The 24,363-nt window shown below is 42.9% G+C and overlaps 2 protein-coding genes across 4 annotated transcripts in view; both read left to right on the forward strand.

Moving 5' to 3' along the window:
* shroom3 (shroom family member 3) overlaps positions 1 to 7,846 on the forward strand; it is a 95,353-nt gene extending 87,507 nt beyond the window's left edge. For all 3 annotated transcript variants that reach the window (XM_061698165.1, XM_061698166.1, XM_061698167.1), the window contains 7 exons: positions 57 to 834; positions 922 to 1,093; positions 2,331 to 2,473; positions 2,580 to 2,655; positions 2,790 to 2,955; positions 3,036 to 3,157; positions 5,906 to 7,846. In XM_061698165.1, coding sequence (XP_061554149.1) covers positions 57 to 834; positions 922 to 1,093; positions 2,331 to 2,473; positions 2,580 to 2,655; positions 2,790 to 2,955; positions 3,036 to 3,157; positions 5,906 to 6,310 — 1,862 coding nt within the window. In that variant the 3' untranslated portion in view covers positions 6,311 to 7,846. The remainder of the gene's footprint in view (positions 1 to 56; positions 835 to 921; positions 1,094 to 2,330; positions 2,474 to 2,579; positions 2,656 to 2,789; positions 2,956 to 3,035; positions 3,158 to 5,905) is intronic.
* A 733-nt stretch (positions 7,847 to 8,579) lies between these two features.
* On the forward strand, positions 8,580 to 22,541 carry LOC133413751 (uncharacterized). Its single transcript, XM_061698494.1, has 5 exons — positions 8,580 to 9,935; positions 14,826 to 15,056; positions 15,199 to 15,584; positions 17,416 to 17,603; positions 20,490 to 22,541. Exons 1-5 carry the CDS (start codon positions 8,639 to 8,641, stop codon positions 20,941 to 20,943), a joined length of 2,556 nt encoding a protein of 851 aa, XP_061554478.1. The 5' UTR covers positions 8,580 to 8,638; the 3' UTR covers positions 20,944 to 22,541.
* Positions 22,542 to 24,363: the final 1,822 nt, after the last annotated feature.

Below are 24,363 nucleotides of genomic sequence, written 5' to 3' on the forward strand. Positions count from 1 at the left end.
TCGCATGCTTCATGACATCTATAGAGCTCCTTCATCCATCTTTGTCTCCTTCCTAGGTACAGCCTTCTCCCACTCCCCTGTTCCTCTGAGGGACAGACAGCGTCAGAGGAACAGTGAGCGTCAGCGAGCCCATAGCATGTCCTCTCTTGCAGCCTCAGTTGGTCTTCCTTGCCCCCTCTCCTCTGCGTCTGGTTCTCAGGAAGGAGGTGGCACCGAGTGGCAGTCCAGTCAGGGTCTAAGTCAAGCCAATCTGGACAACATCGCCTTCCCAGGAATACCCCGCAGCAGCTTAGCTGAAAGTGCTGGTGGCACGAAAGGTGGAGCTGTCAGCCTCGATGGCCACCTTGACTCCTTTGTGATGGAAAAACCAACGAGGCACAGTCTGAGTGATGCTTGTATATTAGAAGACGCTACAAAGGGTGCTCACAGAGAGAGGTTATTTAGTTTAGAGAGAAGAGGAGGGCGTTGTGAAGAAAACAAACAAGTCTCTTCAGTGACATCATCCCCGCTGCAGTTTGCATCCACACCAGACAGGAAGCACAGTGGGAATATCGAGTCGCGTCCTTCTCCATCCTCTCATCAGTCTGTGCTTCAGAACCTTTCCTCACTGAAGAGTTTAGAGTCTAGCCTCAACAGCTCCACTGACCAACAACAGACATCAATAACATCCACAGGACTATTTAGTGAGGACTTGGATGAGGTATTTATTCTGAATCCTGCACCTACATCACATTCTCCTTCAATCAAAGAGATGAATATCATGGAAGACATCCCTCTGCCACCCCCTCCTCTCCTTGAGTTAGACCAGAAAAATTCTGTGCAGATTGCGGGAAGGTTGGTTTCCCACTCATTTTATATTTATGTCCAAATTAAAAACACTATCAGTCTGGATCTTAGTACTTTCTCTCCACCCTCCACCAGCCTACCAAGCCTACTGCCATCCTCGAAGCCGCGAACGTCCACCCTCGCATCCACGACTTCTAGCCTGGAGACCCTACAGTTTGACAACACACTTAACCTTGAGTACCAGCCCCTGCTCAAGAGAGAGAAGACAGTGGAAGAGCTGCAAGTGGAGACGCTGGCACGGCAGCTGGTGGGTACCCGGAGTCAGTCATTTTCCGTCCCAAAATGGATGTTGCTTATTGCAACTTTATCTTTTGGCTACCTGTTCTTATAAAGGCTACTTTAGAGTTGTCACTCTAGCCATACTCACCGGCCACAACATTAGGCACACGTGAGCCATTGAATGAGATGCAGTACACTGAGTTAAATTCACAAGAATGAGGGTCATAATATTAGACACGTCTCACATTAAAAAGCAATCCATTGCAACTCGGCAAATTACACAAAAAAGGGTTTGGGGTCAGAATCTGGGCTCTGGGCTTCCTGTGTGGCATTCGCATGTTCTCCACATGCTTGCATGGGTTTTCTGAGGTTACTTTGGTTTCCTCCCACATTCCAAAAACAGAGCTGTGCTACAGGGACAAAATTGTGTATCCCAATAACCATATACAGTATAGCCCTTAAAATTACATTAACTTAATGGCCATTTTCTGTGATCTTTATACAGATTTTATATAGACCGCAAAGTTCAATGAACAAACGATTAATAGAAATAAAGTAAAACACAAATATACAGTGGCCAAAAAAGAATACCATTCAAAATATCTGGTCGTCCAACCACTTTTCAAGGACTGCAGTAAAGTGTACAAAATTAAAAATAAATACCTGTACGACACAGTGCTTCAAGTAACATTCAAGTATCCCTACCATTTATCCAGTAAAAGTATCATAAAGCAGAGGAAAATAAATTAAATTATTCCAACAGTACCGGCTAGTAAATGTGATGATATAAACAATAGAGGATTATATCGTACGATAGATGTTTTACATCGTATCTACGATACTGTATGTATTTTATTATAGCACACAGCTCAACTTGTTAATTTCATCAAAGACTTTAAACTGTCCTTAGGTATGAATGGTTGTTTGTCTATATGTGCCCTGTGATTGGCTGGCGACCAGTCCAGGGTGTACCCCACCTAACCCTAACCCCCTGGGATAGGCTCCCACACATCCAGCCAAGAATAAGCAGTATAGAAGATGGATGGATAACATTGTTAAATGAATGAGTCCTTTAGCTTTCAAAAAATAATGTAAATGTAATTTTTATTGTTTTGGATCTCAGATTCTGCAGGTGACCTTATGAAGTGTGTAGCTTGTGTGTTCTGGGCTTGGCTTTTGACTTTTGATCTACTTTAATCCACATTTCCTTTCATTTTAACCTACATAGTAGTTGTCGATAATGTTTCGTTTTCCACTGCACACAGGTAATGCAGGATCGCTCTCTGACACCCATCCTACAAACATGGGAGGGTAAATCACCTGTTGAGCTTGTGGAGGAGATCTTTCAAAACAGCAGACTGGGTGCTAAAGTGCCATGGCAAGCCAGGGGTAGCCCATTAAATGACAGGTACTTCTTTTCCTTTGAATGTTGTTTAACCCTCAGACCTTGCTCAATTTTACTGCCCTTTCAGCTTGTTCGTGGCCATTTAATTTTTGCGTTGCACTCTGTTCAGAGTTGAGGACGGTGTCCAAACAGAGGTCAATCAACGGACTGAGATGGAGAAGGAGAAAGACCTCAACAGCAGGAAGGTAGAAAGAGAAGAGAATACAATGATCTAAATATAATGAGAATATCAAGATAGGATGCTTGCAAAACATGATCATTATTCTGAAATGCCACTGACGTGATCTTTTTCTTGTGTATCTCTCAACCTGTCCGTTAGGTGGAGCTGTGCGAGGCTCTGAGGTGCAGTGTAGTGGTTATGCGCCAAGAGAAGGATGCTCTGTGCGAGGCGACGAGGCAGCACCAGGCACTCGGGGCCAGCATTGACTCTCTGGTGCACAAACTATGCAAGATAAATGAGAGGGACAAGTACAGCATGTTCATAGGTACAACAGTCTGTTACAATAGGGGCAAATATAGCAGAAATAACCAAGGCTTTGGCTAAATCTATAAAATGGTTTCCCAGGAGATCTTGAGAAAATTGTGAACCTGCTGCTGTCACTGTGTAGCCGGCTGTCGAGGATCGACAAATCTTTGCTCGCTTTGCAACAAGAAGAGCTCGCAAAGGAGGACACTTCAGAGGAGCGGGTGAGAAAACATTTGAGTGTCACTTTTCATGACTAACTTTTCATGTTGCACACAGGATAAAGTTAGCATACTAGAATGAAGATGAGCTGAAACTAAGCATGTTACTAGTTTAACATTTCAGCCATCACTGGTGTGAATGCTGAGAGATAATAACAAAATATTGTTCTTATTCTTACACTCCATGTTCAAGTTTGTTCAGTTTCACAGTGGATGCTCTAATGGCAAATGCAATTTTAAAACCGTTGACCTCTTAGGAATTCATGGAAAATAATAACATTGAAATCTTTTCCATTAACTGTATTGCGATGGTTTAAGTTGTTTTTTTATTTCCAAATCTTAACACATTTGTCACAAAAGTTTCCATTGATTATAAATTGCATGGCAAATCACATCAACGCTCAATGCACTGCCAACGCCATCTATCCATCCATCCATTTTCTGAGCCACTTCTCCTCACTAGGGTCGCGGGCGTGCTGGAGCCTATCCCAGCTATCATCAGGCAGGAGGCGGGGTACACCCTGTACTGGTTGCCAGCCAATCGCAGGACACAAAGAAACAAACAACCATTTGCACTCACATTCATTTATACGGGCAATTTAGAGTTGTCAATTAACCTACCATGCATGTTTTTGGGATGTGGGAGGAAACCAGAGTGCCCGGAGAAAACCCACGCAGGCACGGGGAGAACATGCAAAGTCCACACAGGCGGGGCCAGGGATTGAACCCCGGTCCTCAGAGCTGTGAGGCAGACATTCTACCCAGTCGTCCACCGTGCCGTCCACTGCCAACTCATCAAATATTAAAGAAAACCTGCTAGTTATTGTGCTTTAAGAGCGGCACTAACCAAGTAAAACTCAATCAAAGAATGAAAGAGTTTGTTGTTTTAGGACAAGTGAAACCAAACCAAACGTCACATACATCAAGGAATGCATAGTGAAATGCACTGTTATCTGGCAGTCCGAGAAAGTGTACTAACACACATGTAATACAAATAAGATAGTAAATATAGTAATATAATAATAGTAATACATGCAGATTTTGTATGAAAATTATATATAAATTTGACTTTACGGCGATCTGATCGGTGTTATCGGTATCGGTCAATAATTAGCATTTTATGCTGATCGGCTTTCATGTCATTATCCGCCGATCCGATCAATGACGTCATCGATCGGCTCCGCACAAGACATTTAACTCCGCGTCGCCGTTGCATATGAAACCAAAAGCTAGTTTATTTTTAGCCTTGTCGTGTCTTGTGGCGCAGTACTGTAACTATCTGACGGCCAATGAAGTTTTTTTCAAACTGCTCTGTGAAAAAACACGTCATCGGTGTGGGACTATTTTGCGGTGTCTCAGCCAAACAACATAACGTTGTGGGGAACGTCATCTAGATGCGTCAACACAAATTTGATCGGGCACCTGAAGAATGTACACAAGGAGGAGCGTGCCGCGTTCAAAGCAACGTAGCGTGAATAAAATAAATAAATAAAACAAAGGAAAAGCCAAACCCTGGACAACACCCGTCCACATAGCCGGGACAGTGAGAAAGTTAAGTAACCATGTCATTAACAGTATTTATAAAAGTAACTTAATTGCAACAAAGTAATTTTATTACAGTAAGTTAGCACCCATTATTTATGTCACGTAATGTTGGCGGCACGGTGGGCGACTGGTTAGAGCGTCTGCCTCACAGTTCTGAGGATCGGGGTTCAATCCCCGGCCCCACCTGTGTGGAGTTTGCATGTTCTCCCCGTGCCTGCGTGGGTTTTCTCCGGGCACTACGGTTTCCTCCCACATCCCAAAATCATCCATGGTAGGCTAATTAACAACTCTAAATTGCCCGTAGGTGTGAATGTGAGTGCGAATGGTTGTTTGTTTGTATGTGCCCTGCGATTGGCTGGCAACCAGTTCAGGGTGTACCCCGCCTCCTGCCCGATGATAGCTGGGATAGGCTCCAGCAGGCCCTAGTGAGGAGAAGCAGCTCAGAAAATGGATGGATGGATGTTGTCATGTTGATCTGACCTAAACTTATGTCAGTGGCCAATCCTTGAATTCCCCCTAGAGGTCATTGACATTTTAACTTTTGTCTAAAATGCTAGAGAATAATTTTGAGCTGGGATGGGCTCCAGCACACCCGCGACCCAAGTGAGGATAAGCAGTACAAAAAATGGATGGATGGATACAATAACAAGTATATACAATAAATGAACAAGTCATGTAAATGGATACTTTGCTCCATCTTGTGATCGGATCTGTGATCAAAATCCTGATCCTGTCAAACCTAATATAAATATGATTGATATAAATTTGAGAAATGTACAGATTGGAATGGAAGAACATCATATGAAAATACCATTTCTATTTACAGTGTAAGGGCTGTGTTGCTGGATTTCCTGAGATCAATCTGACATACAGATTGGTGTATATTCATTTAACATGTATTGGTTCCACAATATTGTACTTTTTTTGGGTGAAAATATCAAAAGCGAGATCGTGGCTGGAAAAGCAATGATGTTGTAATATTGCCGTGATATCACCTACAGTAATTGCACATAAAGCGTCATATTTCTCTGATGTTATTCCTTTATGCTCGTGATACTATCAAGCAGTTGTTGTGACGAATTAACCGATGTCAGGGTCATTTCTGGCAGCTAGTAAAGTGGTGGCCTCCTGGCTGGGTAACAGCATCTCACAGCATACTTTTATATTATTTTATGTGTAAGTATTGAAGCCTTTTTGTCTCCCCAGGACTCCCTCCATCACAAGCGCTCTCAGCTCCTCAGTCAAACGGAGGATGCCTGGGAACTGAAGGAAAACCTGGACCGGCGGCAGCGCGTTGTTCAGGCCATCTTGCGAGGCTACCTCACTGAACCCCAGCTCCAAGACTACCGCCAATTTGTCAGCGCCAAACCTTCCCTACTGATTCGCCAACGGAACCTCGATGACCTCATACATCAGCGCGAGGAGCAGCTCACAAGGCTGGCAGAGACCCTCCCGCCAGAGCTGGCGGTGGCTCAAGATTGGTCGAGAGGATCTTTGCGTTTGTCCCCGAGCCCCATCTCTTGCTCCTCTCCCTTCCCGCAGCTGCTTTCCTCCTCTCCGATTCCTGGCCACACCCACACGGCCAGGTCCACCACAGTGACGTCACTGTAACGTCATGAAACAGCAGCTGTGTAGAAACTAAAAGCCAACTCAGAATTGGGGAAGTGGGCCTGATCTTACTGAATCTATGCACACAGTATGTCACACATGAAGCAAGAAACACTGTTATGTGCCTCGTTCTATTCACACCTGACTGAAACTTGTACATGAGAAATAATAACACATTTGCCCAACTGCTGCCATTTTTATCTACTCTGTGAAGGTTCACCAGGTTGAAAAGGCCCAAGAAAAGTAACTGTCCAAAACTTACAAGATAATTTGTTTTTTAATAAGGGTCATTTTCTTCCAACTTTTTTAGGAAATACTTGACACGTTAACTTGCGATATTTTTCCGAGTTAAGACAACGGCTGCAAAGCCTTCAATATGAAATATTTAAAGTTTTTCGACTTTTACTCAGACAGAATATTCAGTACATGACAGAGGAGAATGGACTGTTACTAAAATACTGTGAATACCGTGAGAATTCGGTGAAAGGTCCTGTCATGCAGCTGCACCGTTCAAAAGGCACAAACGGTGCTCTCACTTAGGTAACTTTGATTTTGCTCATATAGATAAGCATGTTTGCTGGTGGCCAAAGACAAAATAATAACAATAGTAAATTGCCACTAAAATTGAACACCACTTATTTTTATGCTGAAACACTTGATGTCAAACGAGGAGGAGTCCAAAGATTTGGATGGATGCAATGTTGAACGCTGTTTTGTTTCATATTTACATTTTTTTGGTTGGCCCTAACTTATTGATAATAATATAAATCACAAAATAAGCCAGTTTTCACATTTGAATATAAATTATTATTATAGATTTAAGGATATAATAATTCTAGTAATTAATGGTTCTTGATCTCATAATGCATTAAACTGGACTCACTATACTATTAGGGTTACGCCTTTCAGAGCCCGTTGTGTTTTCCTGGTCTTAAGAACCCACAACCTATGTCATTATATAATATCAAATAATATAATATTTGTTGTCAAACAATTGGAAGCAACAGATGGAAATGTTGGCCATAAAAAAAAATGTTTTTAAGGTTATCTACTGGTGACTATGCACTTATCCACTGAATACAACTCTTTAGAGGTTCATCCAATCGGACCACCTCACGTTATCCGATGTCAAATATAAGTTAAACGTAACATTCTTTATTGAGGCAGCAGTGCAGATTTAAAAAAAATCATTTTAACAACTTGAGTACACGTTTTATCATGAAATGTCTATCTAAGGGCAATATTTTATCTTACACCTACAAATGTTCCTGTTTTTTCTCTCTCTTTTTTACTTTGGAGAGCACATTTTATATATCGTCAGTCTTTCCTACTCTCCAAATATCACACACAAAACCTATCACACTCACTTTTTGATTTATTCCTCATAGGCACAACAGATTATCCCAGATGTGTTTTGCCGGTTGACTTGCTTGATCTATAAAAGATGGATGATTGGAAAAATACTCCTGATGGGTTTTTTTTTCTGTTTTTTGTTTTTTTGTTGTTTTTTTTGCTAAATAAATATATTTTGTAAATGCTGCCAGTGGTACTGTCAAATCTAATCTACAGTGGTTCACTACTGCTTTAGGATCCAATACATGAATTGGATTAAAAGTCTGCCTTAATGAAATGAATAATGCTCAGTTTTGATCGACCATGTCAGAGGTATGTATTTAACAATGAGATAGATAGATAGATAGATAGATAGATAGATAGATAGATAGATAGATCAAATGTGCTGTATGTTTTACCATAAATATATGGCACAAGTTGTGCAAAAAGTACTGAAACATTGAACATTTGGAAGTGTATCCTAATTCAAAAGTTTAGAGGTCTAAGTTCACCTGTAAAGGTCATAGTGCACTTTGGGTTCATCTTGAAATGTCACCCAAAAGCCGAATACGCCAAATGTTTATATGTGTGTGTGTGTGTGTGTTTATATACAGTATTACCAATGAATACTGCTTGTATACAGTATTGTGCATATATTATAGTCTCTCTCGCTAGAGGGAAGCAAAGTCCGATTGGTAACACTACTTGAATACAGCAATTTGAAAACACAATTTTCTCGGATCTGGTCAGAATCGTCACCGGTGATGACTGAGGCTCAAACTCTGTGTGAAATTGCACAAGATTCCTTTGTGTGCAACAGTAAAAACGATCATCGCGTGTACATAAATTTATGTTCGTGTGCCACGCATCCGGTTCACCTGCAAGAATGCGGAGTGCGAAGAAGGGGTTAAATACCTGAAGTGGGCGGGGCTTCATTCCTCTGACACTCAACCAACTGCCGACCTTCGAAACCAACAACGAGATAAGACTCGAACCAAAATGGACACAGATTTCACTCAAGAGTCTGTTTTGCATTTTCTCCAGAGTAGAGGAGGCTCGGTGAAAAATTCCGACTTGCTTCTACACTTCAGGGGCTTCCTCCGGGACCACGCTGACCAGGTTCGGAACCGCGAACTCTTCAAGAAGTTCGTCAACTCCGTGGCCACGGTCAAGCAGGAGCACGGGGTCTCGCATGTCGTTCTCAGGAAGACATTCCGGGCTTCTGGAACCGCCGCTTCCGGGACGTCCGCCGGAAGACCCGCTGAACCTCCACCCGCTAAGGCTCCCTTGAACCCGGCTTGGAGCAAAGAGAAAATTCGGCAGAAACCATTTCCCCGAAAGGAGCCAGCAGCCACTCTCCCAAGAGAACCTGATAGCAAAAACGTCCTACCGGCGGCTGGTATCGTACTTGACAACAACAATGGAGACACCAATTTGAACGTCACGCTGCAGGTTACGAGAGCAGAAGCAGTTGCAGCTGCAGCTGTGAGTCACGCTCAAATCTCAGCAAAAACCCAACCGAGGCCCCAAGGGATCCCGGAGCATCCTGCTATGACCCAGAGCCTCCCCCAAGGGGGTCCCTTGAAAGCCTCGGTCCAACATGGAGGAAGCAGCCAGCAGGTGTCACCTCCAGAAACCCCAAAAAGCAACCCAAGTCTGCCTCAGGTCAGTCTTCATGCTCAGACACGCCGCCCCAGATACAGGCACAGCTACAAAACTGCAGTCTCCTATGATGATGATGATGATGATGATAAGGACGAGGAGGATGAAGATGAAGGGCTCAAGATGAAGCTGAGTACATCAGGAGGAGTTAGACCCCTCAGCGATCTCCTTGAATCCCCAGCTGCCTCCAGCATAAATCAGCCCGTGGCCTCATCATCACCAGAGAGGGCGCTTCCAAAGATTTGCGTCCAGACTGACGTGGAGGGACAGCTGCTCCATTCCCCTCCAGGATGGAGTTTGGAGCCAGGGCTGCAGCAAAGAGGACGCAATGTGGGACCAAGTGTGGTTCCTGTTTCTCCCCCCGGAGAGTCTATGCCCAACCGGCGTAGTCTGCCCGCAGAGCGCTGCATTCCGTCTCCACATAGAGCTGAAGAGGAGGAGAGACGGTACTCGCAGCCTCCGGGTTTTGCCTTGGAGCACAGACACGGATGGAGTCCAAATGAAAGGACGTGGCTGTCGAGCAGCCACGACAGCATCTTCTCCTATCCATCTGATGCTGCCTTCTCCAGCAATGAGTGGGCAGTTACAGAATCAGGGAGATACAGCAACACTGAGAAACAACATTTAGTAGCAGGTAAGGCTGCAACCAATAATTTAGAGCATGGATTCCCAACTGGTGGGTCGTGGAGCCATTTTGGGTGGGTCACGGATAGGTGGTAAAATATGACAGGGGGAGCCTCAGTTTACAATGGCACCAACATATTGAAGTTCCACAATATATTGTCACGCATTGGATTGTTTTATATTATCGGCCTAGAAGTGTTTTTCATACAAATATTTGCTGAAGTTATGACTTTAGTCCTGCGCTAGCATAGGTTAGTGAAAGGCCAAGGAGCGTTCCGACTTGCATACAAATTCAGGTTACAGGACAGTCACACCATAGGAGGGAAATATTTAACGTGAGTTGGAAAATAACATTATTGTGACAGGCTTGCGTCAGAAACACTATTATACTTTTATTCATACTTTTTGTAACATTCATGTTTGGTGGTGTCTAATGAGATTATTTTGAGGTTTTGAGGGTGCTTCTATTTAAGCGGTGCAGCCACCACTTTCAGCCAATCAAATCAGCATCTCAGGCGGTAATCACTGACTGCGCGCAGCCCAGACAGAGACGACGAGAAAGGTAGCAGGGGAGACACAGAGAGAGACTGCATGGAAGTTGAGTTAAAGATGGATTATGAAACAAAACATAAAGGCTTCATGCATGGATCCATCCATCCATTTTCTGAGCCGCTTCTCCTCACTAGGGTCGCGGGCGTGCCGGATCCGGCCTATCCCAGCTATCATCGGGCAGTAGGCGGGGTACACCCTGGTTGCCAGCCAATCACAGGGCACACACAAACAAACAACCATAACTTCAAAAGTGGTTCAGTTGCTAAGATTTGTTGAGTTAAAATACTTTATGTAAAATTGTCTGAGACTTCGCTGTTGGTTCTCAAAATGATAAACGGAAAAGAGGAAACTCAGACTTTTTATTTTTATGACGTTATGCACTTTATTTGAACATGTATAACGTTTTCTTTTTATTTACTTGCTCTTATTTTGAAATTCAGCGCTACCTTTATTTAATTAATGAGAGAACATTACACAGTTTTGCTGATAATTTTGATTACCCGGGCAGAATTTGTAATACACAATAAAGGAATTCATTAAACTCTAGAAAGGTTAATAAATGTAACTTTGTCAATTCACACCATTGTTGTAGGAGAAGTGCAAAGCCATGTCAAAAGCTATGTTTTGTGTATGTTGGCCGCACAAAAATGGAGGACTTGCCGCAAATGGCTCCCGGGCCGTAGGTAGGACACCACTGCTGTAGAAGAAGTGCAAAGCCGTGTCAGAGGTTATGTTTAATATGAGTGGACCGCACAAAAATAAAGGAGGGGCCGCAAATGGCCCCCAGGCCATAGGATGGACACCACCGCTGTAGGAGTGCAAAAGTATGTCCCATGCAAATGTGGTAAAAATGGTCCACATCTGTACATTGAAAAGGTAATAGGTCACTTCCTGTTGGATTTTGGTTGTCATTACGTTATTGTTCATCTCGTGGCGCTACATGTCTCCAAATCTTCGTAGGAGGAGGTCAAACGTACTGCGAGGAGCTCTTCGATGAACTATAAGCATGTCCTGTTTTGTGGGGCCATTAGAAAAGTGAAGGTTGATGGATATGCGTTGTTTTTGTACATCTGGGGTTGCTACGTGTCTGCAGTTTTTGTAGGCGTAGGTGAAACGTACCACAGATAAGACTTGGATTACCTTTTAAGCCTTTTCTGTTTGGTCGCAAAATTTGAAATGCAAAGTTTGTAGCCCCGCCCCCGTCATGTAGTATGGTATAAGACAAAGATTTTGATAACTTTTAATGTCTCAGGTCTTGAGAAGGTACTGACCAAGTTTGAAGTCAATCGGATGAAACCTGTAGGAGAAGTTTGCGAAAGTGTGACACCTGTACATTTTTCAAAACTGTACATGGAAAGAGGTCGTAGGTCACTTTCTGTTAGGTGTAGGACATTGGTTGTGATTAAATTTTTTGTAGGTGTCGAGATGTTCCACGTTCCTGCCAAGTTTTGTACGTTTAGGTGTGACGTACAACGAATGGGTCTTTGATGAACTGTAAATTGACACCAGCAATTGTCCTAAAATGGTCAAACTGTACATTTACAAGGTCGTAGGTCACCTCCTGTTGGGTTTAGGCTATGCCTTGTTTTGAAGTTTTTGTACGTCTGGGGTTCCTACATGTCTGCTAATTTTCATAGGCCTAGGTGAAACGTACTACGAATAAGACTTTAATTAACTTAATGCGTTTTCCGTTTTGTGGCAACATTTGAAATGCAAAGTTTGAAGCCGTGGCACGGTAGCCGACTGGTTAGCACATCTGCCTCACAGTTCTGAGGACTAGGGTTCAAATCCGGCCTCATCTGTGTAGAGTTTGCATGTTCTCCCCATGCCTGTGTGGGTTTTCTCCGGGTACTCTGCTTTCCTCCCACAACCCAAAATATGCACGGGAGTTTAATTGCAGACTCTATATTGCCCGTAGGTGTGAATGTGACCGACTGATTGTTTGTTTACAACCCCAATTCCAATGAAGTTGGGACGTTGTGTTAAACATAAATAAAAACAGAATACAGTGATTTTCAAATCATGTTCAACCTATATTTAATTGACAAAGACAATATATTTAATGTTCAAATGATAAACCTGATTGTTTTTAGCAAATAATCATTAACTTAGAATTTTATGGCTGCAACACGTTCCAAAAAAGCTGGGACAGCTGGCAAAAAAGAAGCTCATCAAACACCTGTTTGGAACATCCCACTGGTGAACAGGCTAATTGGGAACAGGTGGGTGCCATGATTGGGTATAAAAGGAGCTTCCCTGAAATGCTCACTCATTCACAAGCAAAGATCAGAATCAGAATCATCTTTATTTGCCAAATACGTCCAAAAACACACAAGGAATTTGTCTCCGCTAGTTGGAGCCGCTCTAGTACGACAACAGACAGTCAATTGACAGAGAATACTTTGGAGACATAAAGACATTGACAAAAAAAAAACAGTCACTGAGCAGTAAAGGATTGCTAGTTATCTGGTAATGTCGGTATTTTTTTTTTTTTTTTTTCTGACAATTGTGCAAAAAGATGCAGAGTCCTCTAGCACTTAGAGCAGTTCGAATGACTAATATTGCAATAGTCCGGTGCAATGACCATGAGGCGGGCGAGGTTCACCTCTTTGTGAACAAGTGGGTGAGAAAATAGTCGAACAGTTTAAGGACAATGTTCCTCAACGTACAATTGCAAGGAATTTAGGGATTACATCATCTACGGTCCATAATATCATCCAAAGGTTCAGAGAATCTGGAGAAATCACTGCATGTAAGCGGCAAGGCCAAAAACCAACATTGAATGCCTGTGACTTTAGATCCCTCAGGCGGCACCGCATCAAAAACCGACATAAATGTGTAAAGGATATCACCAGATGGGCTCAGGAACACTTCAGAAAGTCAATGTCAATAAATACAGTTCGGCGCTACATCCGTAGGTGCAACTTGAAAGTCTACTTTGCAAAGCAAAAGCCATTTATCAACAACACCCAGAAATGCCGCTAGCTTCTCTGGGCCCGAGCTCATCTAAGATGGACTGATGCAAAGTGGAAAAGTGTTCTGTGGTCAGACGAGTCCACATTTCAAATTGTTTTTGCAAATTCCTCCAGACCAAAGAGGAAAAGAACATCCGGACTGTTATGGACGCAAAGTTCAAAAGCCAGCATCCATGATGGTATGGGGCTGTGTTAGTGCCAATGGCATGGGTAATGCTGAAAGGTACATACAGGTTTTGGAGAAACATCTGCTGCCATCCAAGCAATGTCTTTTTCATGGACGCCAGTGCTTATTTCAGCAAGACAATGCCAAACCACATTCTGCGCGTGTTAGAACAGCATGGCTTTGTAGTAAAAGAGTGAGAGTACTAGACTGGCCTACCCGCAGTCCAAGACCTGTCTCCCATTGAAATAATGTGGCGCATTATGAAAGTGTAAAATACGTCAACGGAGACCCTGGACTGTTGAACAGCTGAAGCTGTACATCAAGCAGGAATGGGAAAGAATTCCACCTGCAAAGCTTCAACAATTAGTATCCTCAGTTCCCAAACGTTTATTGAATGTTGTTAAAAGAAATGGTGATGTAACACAGTGATAAATATGACCATGACCCAGACATAGTAAAAATAAAAGAAAGAATTTGAAATATTTTGTATATATCATGATACAAAACCTGTATGTACCTTTCAGCATTAATGGTGCCTTCACAGATGTGTCAGTTACCCATGCCATTGGCACTAACACAGCCCCATACCATCATGGATGCTGGCTTTTGAACTTTGCGTCCATAACAGTCCGGACGGTTCTTTTCCTCTTTGGCCCGCAGGGCACGACGTCCACAATTTCCAAAAACAATTTGAAATGTGGACTCCTCTGACCACAAAACACTTTTCCACTTTGCATCAGTCCATCTTAGATGAGCTCGGGCCCAGAGAAGCCGGCGGCGTTACTGGGTGTTGTTGATAAATGGCTTTTGCTTTGCATTGTGGAGTTTCAAGTTGCACTTACGGATGTACACGTTTACACATTGATGTCGGTTTTTGATGCGGTGCCGCCTAAGGGATCGAAGGTCACGGGCATTCAATGTTGGTTTTCGGCCTTGCCGCTTACATGCAGTAAGCAGCTGCATTTCAACTGGATCCTTAACTTGCAATGCTAACTAAAAGCAGAGAATAGATACTTATGCATTTTTATAAAACTGTTTGTCCAGAACCCTCTTTCATATCAATACGAAACTTTTTGATGCCAATTGTTCAATTCTTGAATACAACAAGATTTGTATATTATGTTTTAAAGAGACAACAAAAAGTTGGCCTTGTAGGAAACACGTCATTGCAACATGTCAAGACATTATTTGATCTTTATGTGATCAGGTGGTCCTACCAATGCCTTTAAAGCTCAGGTCCTCCAACGACACCCTCAGGCAAAACCTGGATATATCCTGCCTCACACTGACCTGAGGGTCACAGCACCCTGGCATCACTCTACAGGCAATCTCCAAGAGAAACGGGCATCTCCAGCCCGTGTGCCACCATTACATCACTCCTCTGACCATCTTAACCAGCAGTCTGTGTCCAGAGGAGTTTCATGGCACCATTCCTCAGGTCAGCATTTTACTATGTGTGACTCAAAATCTGTTGACTGAGACCTTTTTACATTCTAGTAACATTATAGCAAATGAATGATGTTGCTTGTGAGTAGTGTACAGTATTGGAAAATGTAATTGCATTAATGTCCATCTCACAGGTGATCTCTACGACGACCACGAATCAAGTGACTGCTCCGCCTCGTCACCAGCACCGCGTCAGCGCCCAACGCTCGCCAGGCACATCAGCAGTAAGTTGAAAGGCAGGATGTGCCGCAGCATGGGCGCGGACCTCAACCAACTCCTCCAGGAGGAAGAGGCAGTGGCTCAAAGCAGTGCAGGAGGAAACGAAGCGGCGAGGCGGAGTCGCCTCCACCGGATCTCGTCCTCGCTGAGCCTGCCCTACAACCTGTCGTCATCCTCGCTGTCATCCTCCTCCACACCATCTCGCTGCAACAGCCTCGCTGACTTGGCCGAGGGGCCAGAAGCGAAAGGGAAGTGTCCTCCGGTAACTGCTGGTGGTCATCATGAAAGCCCCAATAGGCAGGTAGGACAAAAAAACTGCCCAAGACAACAGTGAGAAAAGGGATTGCATTGCAACAATTTACAGTGAACCCGTTATTAGCAGGGGTTATAGACCAAGCCCTGCTACAAATAGCAAAGACAGAGCAAAAAAGTGACACCCCACCTATCCTAAAATGGTTTAGAATTGCCTTTCGATTCCGCAAAGCACTACCTTTGTCAAAGTGAAGCCTTAAGTCACAGAGCACAACAGCAAATAGTTGATTTTCAGCAATTAAGGAAGCAAATAAGTTAAAAAATGTGAATTTTGTGAATGGTGATCCAGGAATGTGCAAGAGTTCACTGTAAGTGATTCTCAAGGGCTGGGTCAGAAGGTCAGTGATGAGGCTCGCCCTGTTTTGGGTGGGCTCAATCTGCTTTAGATCCCCAACACAATTTTAGGATCTCCACCAGGTCACTCTAAAATGCAGCAGAATGGAGGAAATCACATCCATGATATTCAGTTCACGCCAACCCACCACCACCATCACTATGTCATATACCACTGTGGCTTTCTGTGGGCTGAGACCCCCCCCACACCCCCCACACCCCTCCGCCCCAAAGTAACAGCCTAGAATCGCCCCGGGTCAGAACACAAAATTGGGCCATAGACAGTGACGCTTGTTAAAAATCTCCCTTTATCTTATTTATTTTGGGCATTTTGATATTTAATTTTGTATTATTTTGTTTTCATTATTTTTATATTACTTCAAAAAATTATCTTTACAATAATGTATTTAATAAGCCAAACTTCGAGACCTGTTTTGCTTATATCATGATTTATCTTTTTTGGAGGATGTGTGTCTTCGGGTCAGCCATCTTTATAGTGATTTAGGAGTATCTACTGTATTCTTGCTCTCACACTTGTCCCCACATACACAGAAACATGCATGTTTGGTTCATTGAAACCTCGTAATAGTCTATCGATGTGAGTGTGAGTGGTCGTTTCTGTGTGCGCTGCGACTAGCTGGCAACCAGTCCAGGATTTGACCCAAAGTCAGCTGAGATGTGCTCTGAAATGAGCGTACTGTAATTTAGGGATGGGTGTCATTAAGATTTTTAACGATACGACTGCTTTTGACCATAGAGTTGATCACTTTAAGCATATTCTTATCTGTACTTTTTTGTTTAGAATAAAACAAATATAAGAATTATTGCCGCTTTATTTAAAAATACAAAAAAGGTATCTGAAATTCTTTGGGCAAAATAAACAAAGGATTTACGTCAGACTTTGGTTCAAATCACACTGTTTTAGGAGTGCGGTTCTTTCTCATGCAAATTCGGAGTACAGCGTTGGTTACCATAACTACTAGTGGCGAAGCTAGGGCATGGGACGAGGAGAGCCTCCTCTGTGTTGCCAGTTTGGCGACTTTGTCCAACCCGTTGAAAGACGATTAAAAATTACAATAATAAGCAACAAAACTAGCAACTTTTTGTGGGCTTATTTGAGACTTCGAGAGAGTCATTCAAGAGCCGAAGATCACCCCTCCACGTCCAGACTGATAATGAACGGCGCATGCGTGAAGCCATCACAGGCTTACATGTATTTAACATAACTGCAGAAAAGCTTGCTCACAGTCACATTTTTGGAAATGGGCAGATAACTAAAGAAACACCTGGTACTGGTCGTTTAAATTGGCACTTGATAGGTGGGAGGTCTTTCCAGACTTTTTAAACAAGTTTTACAAAAGTCCATTTTCACAATGTGTTAAATTAAACTGGAAACAAAGAACATTGCGGTACAGCGACTGTGTCACATGTTGATGTTGGTTTCGTCACTGTAATTGCGGTCCCCCACGTTTTGCTTTTATCACCAGTCATTGGTTCCTCTGGAGCCCAGAGAACACGCCTGGCTGGTGAAAGGGGCATCAGGAGCTTGGCCAGACATCTACTCCCTGTTCAGAGAGGACGCCACTCTTCTCAACAAACGAGACTTCATCTCTGGCTTCAGTGTTCTGCACTGGATCGCCAAACACGGCGACCACCGAGTTCTCAACACACTCTGGTATGCTTACAGTCAGCCTTGTTCTGAGTTTCATAGTCAACAAAGAGGATACATTGGGATCTCTTTAAAGTGAAATATGATCAATTTCAGGACGTTGGTTGACCTTTTAAAATTGTTTCATTAAGAAATAGCGGAAGTAGGAATTCACTTTAGCCTTCATGAAAATTGTATTTACTAGCCAGGCAATGTGTTAAAAGAAATTAAAAACTGTTAAGGTGTATTCAATCTTAAGAGAAAATAAATAAATCTTAAAGGTGCCATGCCATATTTTTTATTTTAATTTGAGATTTAATTTTCTCATTAATATTCGATATGTAAATAAGCTTTGCTCTGATTGGGTCGCTGCTATCGCTTATTTAAATATGGAAAACAGCATTCCTCTGATTGGTCCTTGGCAACATCTTGGCAGCCGTCTTATGGCGGCCAAGCATTTCATAGCAACGTTGCATGACGCCCTTGATTGGCGCTCGTGTAAAGGCTGCACATATACAGTATACTTCATCTCTTCTATTAAACCTTAAAGATCTAGAGACAAAGAGTACCAATAAAGAAAGGAGCGTATTCCTACTGAGGATATGGGCGGAAAAATTGTATATTGTATGTAAGCTCCACCTCTCTATCATTCGCCCGCTAGCTCCAAACCCGGAAATGCACTTCCAGCAGTGTATGAAAGCTTATACAGTATGTTTACAACGGCATCCTCCATGAAATGGGCACAAACACAGCACAATTCTGGTTTTGAAATGCTTCGGAATTTCTCCCAAAATAAATTGAAGTAATTTATTCCTCAACTCCTGAGTTTGGCCAGATGATGCAAAGCTTTGCACAAGAAGCAGTCGTGTTGTCACTCAGCCATTTTTCCTGTGATGAGTGGGCGTGCACCAACCATGAAGTGGGCAGGACTTGGATAGTGAGTGTCATTGCTATGTCACATTCATTCATTCATTCATTCATTTTCCATACTGCTTATCCTCACTAGGCTCGCTGGCGTGCTGGAGCCTATCCCAGCTGTCTTCGGGCGAGAGGCGAGGTACACCCTGAATTGGTCGCCAGTCAATCGCAGGGCACATATAAGCAAACAACCTTTCGTATTCACATTCACACCTACGGGCAATTTAGAGTCCTCAATTAAACTACCATGCATGTTTTTGGGATGTGGGAGGAAACCGGAGTACCCGGAGAAAACTCACGCAGGCACAGGGAGAACATGCAACCTCCACACAGGTGGGCCGGGATTGGAACCCCGGTCCTCAGAACTGTGAGGCAGATGTGCTAACCAGTCGCCGACCGTGTCGCTGAGAGGATTCACTGTACCCAAAACTCAAACATATTTGCAAAGTTAGTCTTTTAGATACTAAACTAAGATCTCATAATGTAGGGGTCGTGGATTATATGATATCAGTAAGGATTCTACGTTTTTGTATGTTAAATTATACAACGGCCGCTAAACTGGGGTACAGGCATACTGATTTTTCTGTCTTACTGGGCTTTTAAATAGTGAGAGCCCACACATGAGGAAAATATTGGCATGGACTTTCTTACTGCTGTTATAGTGTGTACAGCGCACACAGTATTTCACAATGTCTGCCGTAGTACCAAAACTGACCTCTAAGCGGCAACATGGTGGCACATGTCATCCAGACTGCTGGAAATGCAAAGAAGAAGGAAGATCGGCAGTGGTGGTGGTGTTAGTGGTAGTAGTAGGGGTAGAAGCTTTTTTGTGGTGAATGACTTGTGAGACCCAATATACAAACACTAGTCTCAACGCAACCAGTTGCTCCTCATCATGGAGTTCGTGGCTTGGCCGAACTCGGTGGTTGACCACAAACACATATAGGGATTTACAAATGTAATCTTCGGTATTTAAACAATGCTTAAATTCAGCCCAATTATTGGTATGCGTGTACCCCTGCTTTACACTAGACCGTGTTTCACTGAAAACTAATAAAAACTATGTCATTTGTTGACATGAGTCTCTGGAACTTGTTAGTGTAAAGTTTTCTGTTTTGACTATGGGCTATATTCTACCTTCTGTGTGCCTTTTCATTTACGCGTATTCTCCCATCTAAACTTCCGACACACCTGCCACAGGCAGACTTTGAATGAATGCGGGCACACTAGCGGTGTGATTTATTGACAGCAGAGGCTGTCCAGAAATTATGGAACATGGATTTTTCCTGAGACTTGTGAATGTCATTGAAATCCCTAACAAATATAAAGTTTCAATCTGAAAAGGCCTTATCTAGCAGGTCGTGTGCGTGGTCACGGCGTGTGGACCGCTCCAGAAACACTTTCACTTTGAAGGAGGACTTTGAAGCATAGAAACATCCATCCATCCATTTTCTGAGCCGCTTCTCCTCACTAGGGTCGTGGGCGTACTGGAGCCTATCCCAGCTGTCATCGGGCAGGAGGCGGGGTACACCTGGTTACCAGCCAATCGCAGGGCACATACAAACAACCATTCACACTCAGATTCACACCTGCGGGCAATTTGGAGTTGTCAATTAACCTACCATGCATGTTTTTGGGATGTGGGTGGAAACCGGAGTGCCCGGAGAAAACCCACGCAGGCACGGGGAGAACATGCAAACTCCACACAGGCGGGGCCGGGGATTGAACCCCGGTCCTCAGAGCTGTGAGGCAGATGCCACCAGTCGCCCACCGTCCCCTGGTGTAAATGTACATAATGTCATTTCTCCCCTTGTTTCTCTTCAATGAGTTGGTGCCATCTTGGGTAATCTTTTTTTGTGAGTAGTGTATGCGTGTGTAAAAGTGAGGACAAGCCGTTTCTTTGACAAGGGCTGTTGCTAACTATTGGTGCACATTACCGTGTTTTTAGTCGTAGTAGTAGTACGTCTGAGTAGCCTCCTGTACTTGTGGTTTCAGGTACGGTGTTCAAAAGGCCGGTTTGGCGTTTGACATTAACGCCAGGTCATCATGCGGCCAAACGCCACTTCACATCGCTGCCATCCACGGCCACAAGAACATAATTCGCCTGCTGGTCAACAAATTCGACGCGGACGTGAAGCTGAGGGACACGGCCGGGAAGAAGCCTTGGCAGTACCTGAGCCGAAGCGCGCCGTCGGACGTCTTTCACACGTTGGGAGCGCCGACGCGGAACGCCGGAGGAGGGGAAGGGGGATTCCCAGTGGGAGAACACCACAGCGAACAGAAGCAGCATCACCGCCGACGCCATCGACGACATCGCCTGTCCTTCGCCTCTCCGGGCGAAAGGCCCAGGACCGTCTCTGGCGTGAAAGTCAAACGGTCGTCATCAATCGCAGCATTCTTAAAACACAAATCACTGGCTCGCTTTCATGGATACAAGTCTGATGGCTGAGGAGCACATAAGTAGTGTGAAACATACATTTTGGGGGGTTTCTTTTTTTTAGCTGTCTCAGCTTGACTGAACAACAGGTTCTCACCTGCCTTGTTTTTAATAATCCCCACAATTATGGAAAGCCGTTTGAGCATATAGTCAGGATCCTTGATATCCAGCTCCAGGTCCATGTACTAGTATTCTCTTTTCCCCCACTAGAAGGACAACAAGGCGACCTCATAGAACTATGTCATGCTCGTAAAAATAATTTCCCACTACAGTATGACATTTCTCCACACTAGTAGAATAACTTTGGAATGTTATTAGAGAGGAAAAACTGCACGAGTTGACATCTGCCCACTGCTTGTGCTACTGTGAAGCACTAGATGTTAACTAGTAGAACTTTGTCACTAAACCTGTTTGATATCCTAGATATCCTGTCCTCACTAATAGGATGACATACTATTAGCACAACTATGTTACTAGTGAGGCAAAACTGTTCTCTAGTTGATGTGTACTACTAGTGACATGAGATTTTAACAGTTAGCGCTTCACTAGTATCACTAGATAGTAAGTGTATCCTATTCTATAGAGTTTAAAGTGGTTATCGAGAATATCGCTCAAACGGCTTTCCGTACACGATGGGAAGACTTAATCCTGCTTGGGCTTATCCAACTGTAATTCTCACACGATGAGTCATTTACATTTTTTAGATCTAAACGGACAACAGACAAATTCAGTGCAAGTAAGGCAACACGGCTTTGCCAAAGAAAAGGTTGTGCTACAACAAAGCCTCTTGTCGTTAGTGATTAAAGCGAGTTTGCAAAGCGGACGTGTCGGTGATGTTCTTCATGACGAAATGTCGATTATCTTTCAGGCTGAAAGATCTAAGTTCACTTTCTCTCTTCCCAATTTACACAAACATCTGTGAGGACCAACATATAATGTTTGAAAGCATTCATATTTTTAAGACGTCATCATTTCAGTTGCTCAACATGGTGTGCTGAAACACATTAGCTATCTTTAATTGTGAAATTCAACCTTTGAAAATGTGTTTAATGTGGTGCCTCGCTCTTTCTACTGTTGTTTCCATTATGGCTCGATATTGCGCTTGCGTGGAAACACTGATGTGAAGAATTTCTCTGCATTTGTGTTTAACAGTGTCAAACTTGGTGTAAACATACCTTCATCCATGTTCTATCCCGCTTTGCCTCACTGAGGTCGCGGGCATGCTGGGGCCTATCCCAGTTAACTCTGGGCAAAAGGCAGCCCTGAACTGGTCACCAGCCAATAGATTTACAATTTAGAGTCCTCAGTTTACCTACCATGCATGTTTTTGTGATGTGGGAGGAAACCCAGGCAGGCACGCGGAGAACATGCAAACTCCACACATGCGAGGCCGGATTTGAACCCGCAACCTCAGAACTGTGAGGTGGATGTGCTAACCAGTCGTCCACCATGCCCTGGTGTAAATGTAAATAATGTCATTTTTCCCCACCAGCACAGATCTGCATGGCGAATTGTACTTTTTAGATTGTTTTCGTCTCAACTGTACTGAACAATATTTTTATTGGTCTGTGGCTGGACAAATGAATCGAATTAAATTATTAAAGCTTTCTTTTAACCAACTGTAAAATATACCGAGTTATTGCGTCATTTCTCAACCAATAATATGAAGGAAATTGAATACAAACGTAGCAAAGTGTTGACAGGGAAAGTGAAGGCTGCAGAGCATGTCATGACAAGTCCTCTGCTGCGTGTCTGTGATTTGTTTTTATGTTATTTTAAAACGAGTTTAGTTCTAGGCAAACGAAAATACTTGAATGTTGACCTCACTCAGACCTCAAACAAGATGTGTTGTCCCAGCTAGTAAATGTACTACATTTTTCAAAAACCGGTTAGTCATGTTCACAATTTGACATTTCTGCTACTCCATCTCACAGCAAGTGTCTTCAATGAGCCGGTGCATGTAGCTTTGGGCATCTGGCAGACAAAGTGGATTATTCAAACAGAAGTGCCTGCGAAGATTCTTTGCCATCCCAATGCAAACACGAGTAAAACGAGTTCTGACGCACTTAACTGGAGAGCATGAAAGCACATGTCTCATGAATGTGTTGTTATCATTTAGTACATCTGAAGCTCTTTAGTCATAGATGTACTTTATATCATAAGATGAATGATTTGGTCACAAAAAAAGTGCTTTTCAGTTAGTATCCATCATCCATCCATTTTGTAACACTGGATTGGTTGCCAGTCGCTCACGAAGCACACATTCTTACATTCACACTTACTGCCTGAAAGTCAGCCGCATGAACCACTACGCTACCAGTGACCTTGAGGGTCACAATTTACTACTATAATATGTAGAAATACAAATTAAAAACGTAATGGACTTATTTTTAAAAAATATATGTATTGCAACCAATATAAAATGATTCGCCAAGCTGGGTTATTATTGAATAATAAATTGCAGTAATTTGTATAAGTCCGAAACCCTGCTCCAAATCATTGATGGTCCCCCCCCCCGTAAAGGTTCATAATTGCCACAAGATGGCAGCAAGCAACACTTTTTCATTCTGGCTTTTTGCCTGTGTAATGAAGCGTCGCCCCTCACCAGTTCATTGGAACTAAAATGGCCACAAAGCATTACTTATTATATTGCGCTTTTTATATTAGCACAAAAACAGCAAAAAGGTGATTTTTTTTTTTCACCTGAAAAAGTGGATAGTTTCATTTAAAAATCTCCAAATAGGTGAATTCAAGGAGTAGCTAATTGCATCACCCAATTATAGCTCAAGGTGTATTACTGCTGTAACACCTGAAATTCACTTCTCGGGATCATTAAAGGATTTTCCTATTTTATTACGCCGCTTGTTGACTAAACAAATAACTCCAGCCATTGTTAGAAAACACCACGAGGTCACAGTATTGTTATGCAGATGTTTTCCTGTTCTCTCTCAACTATGGTCTTTAAAGGGTGATTTTTGTTTTATTTTAGAGGCGTTAACTTATCTTTAATTGTATGACGATTACGAATGTTAACATGTTGCGTCTACAGTTCATGAATTTCAATATATTACATGTAGTATTGCATTATTTAATGTGTTTTTGAGGAGTTAAGCAGCACAGAAAGGTTTGCGTTCAAATTCAAGAGCTCCCACTGTCTAATATATGGGTGTTTATTTGATTTCGGGCACTTTTGATTTTCATTTCTGTCAACACCACCACACTGTACTATGTGATGACGGGATGGTAATGACATTTAAAAGTTTTTAGCTAACTGCTATGCTGGTAGAGTTAGCTTACATTTTTCTTTTAGCTAGCTAGTCCTGTACAACATTTTTATAGGATTATCAAGTTTTTACAGGAAAATCTTTAAACATATTAACACTACAGGTCGTTTGGTAATGGCATGGAATAAAAATCTGATATGACTTCAGG

The sequence above is a fragment of the Phycodurus eques genome, chromosome 15, assembly GCF_024500275.1.
Source record: "Phycodurus eques isolate BA_2022a chromosome 15, UOR_Pequ_1.1, whole genome shotgun sequence".
In the NCBI taxonomy this organism is placed as follows: domain Eukaryota; kingdom Metazoa; phylum Chordata; class Actinopteri; order Syngnathiformes; family Syngnathidae; genus Phycodurus; species Phycodurus eques.

What these genes read in the sequence shown, in the direction of transcription:
- LOC133413751 (XM_061698494.1), top strand. Translation starts at nt 8,639, where the DNA reads ATGGACACAGATTTCACTCAAGAGTCTGTTTTGCATTTTCTCCAGAGT. An exon ending in GAAACAACATTTAGTAGCAG is followed by an intron (nt 9,936 to 14,825) that starts GTAAGGCTGCAA and finishes TTATGTGATCAG; the next exon opens with GTGGTCCTACCAATGCCTTT. An exon ending in CGAGTTCTCAACACACTCTG is followed by an intron (nt 17,604 to 20,489) that starts GTATGCTTACAG and finishes TTGTGGTTTCAG; the next exon opens with GTACGGTGTTCAAAAGGCCG.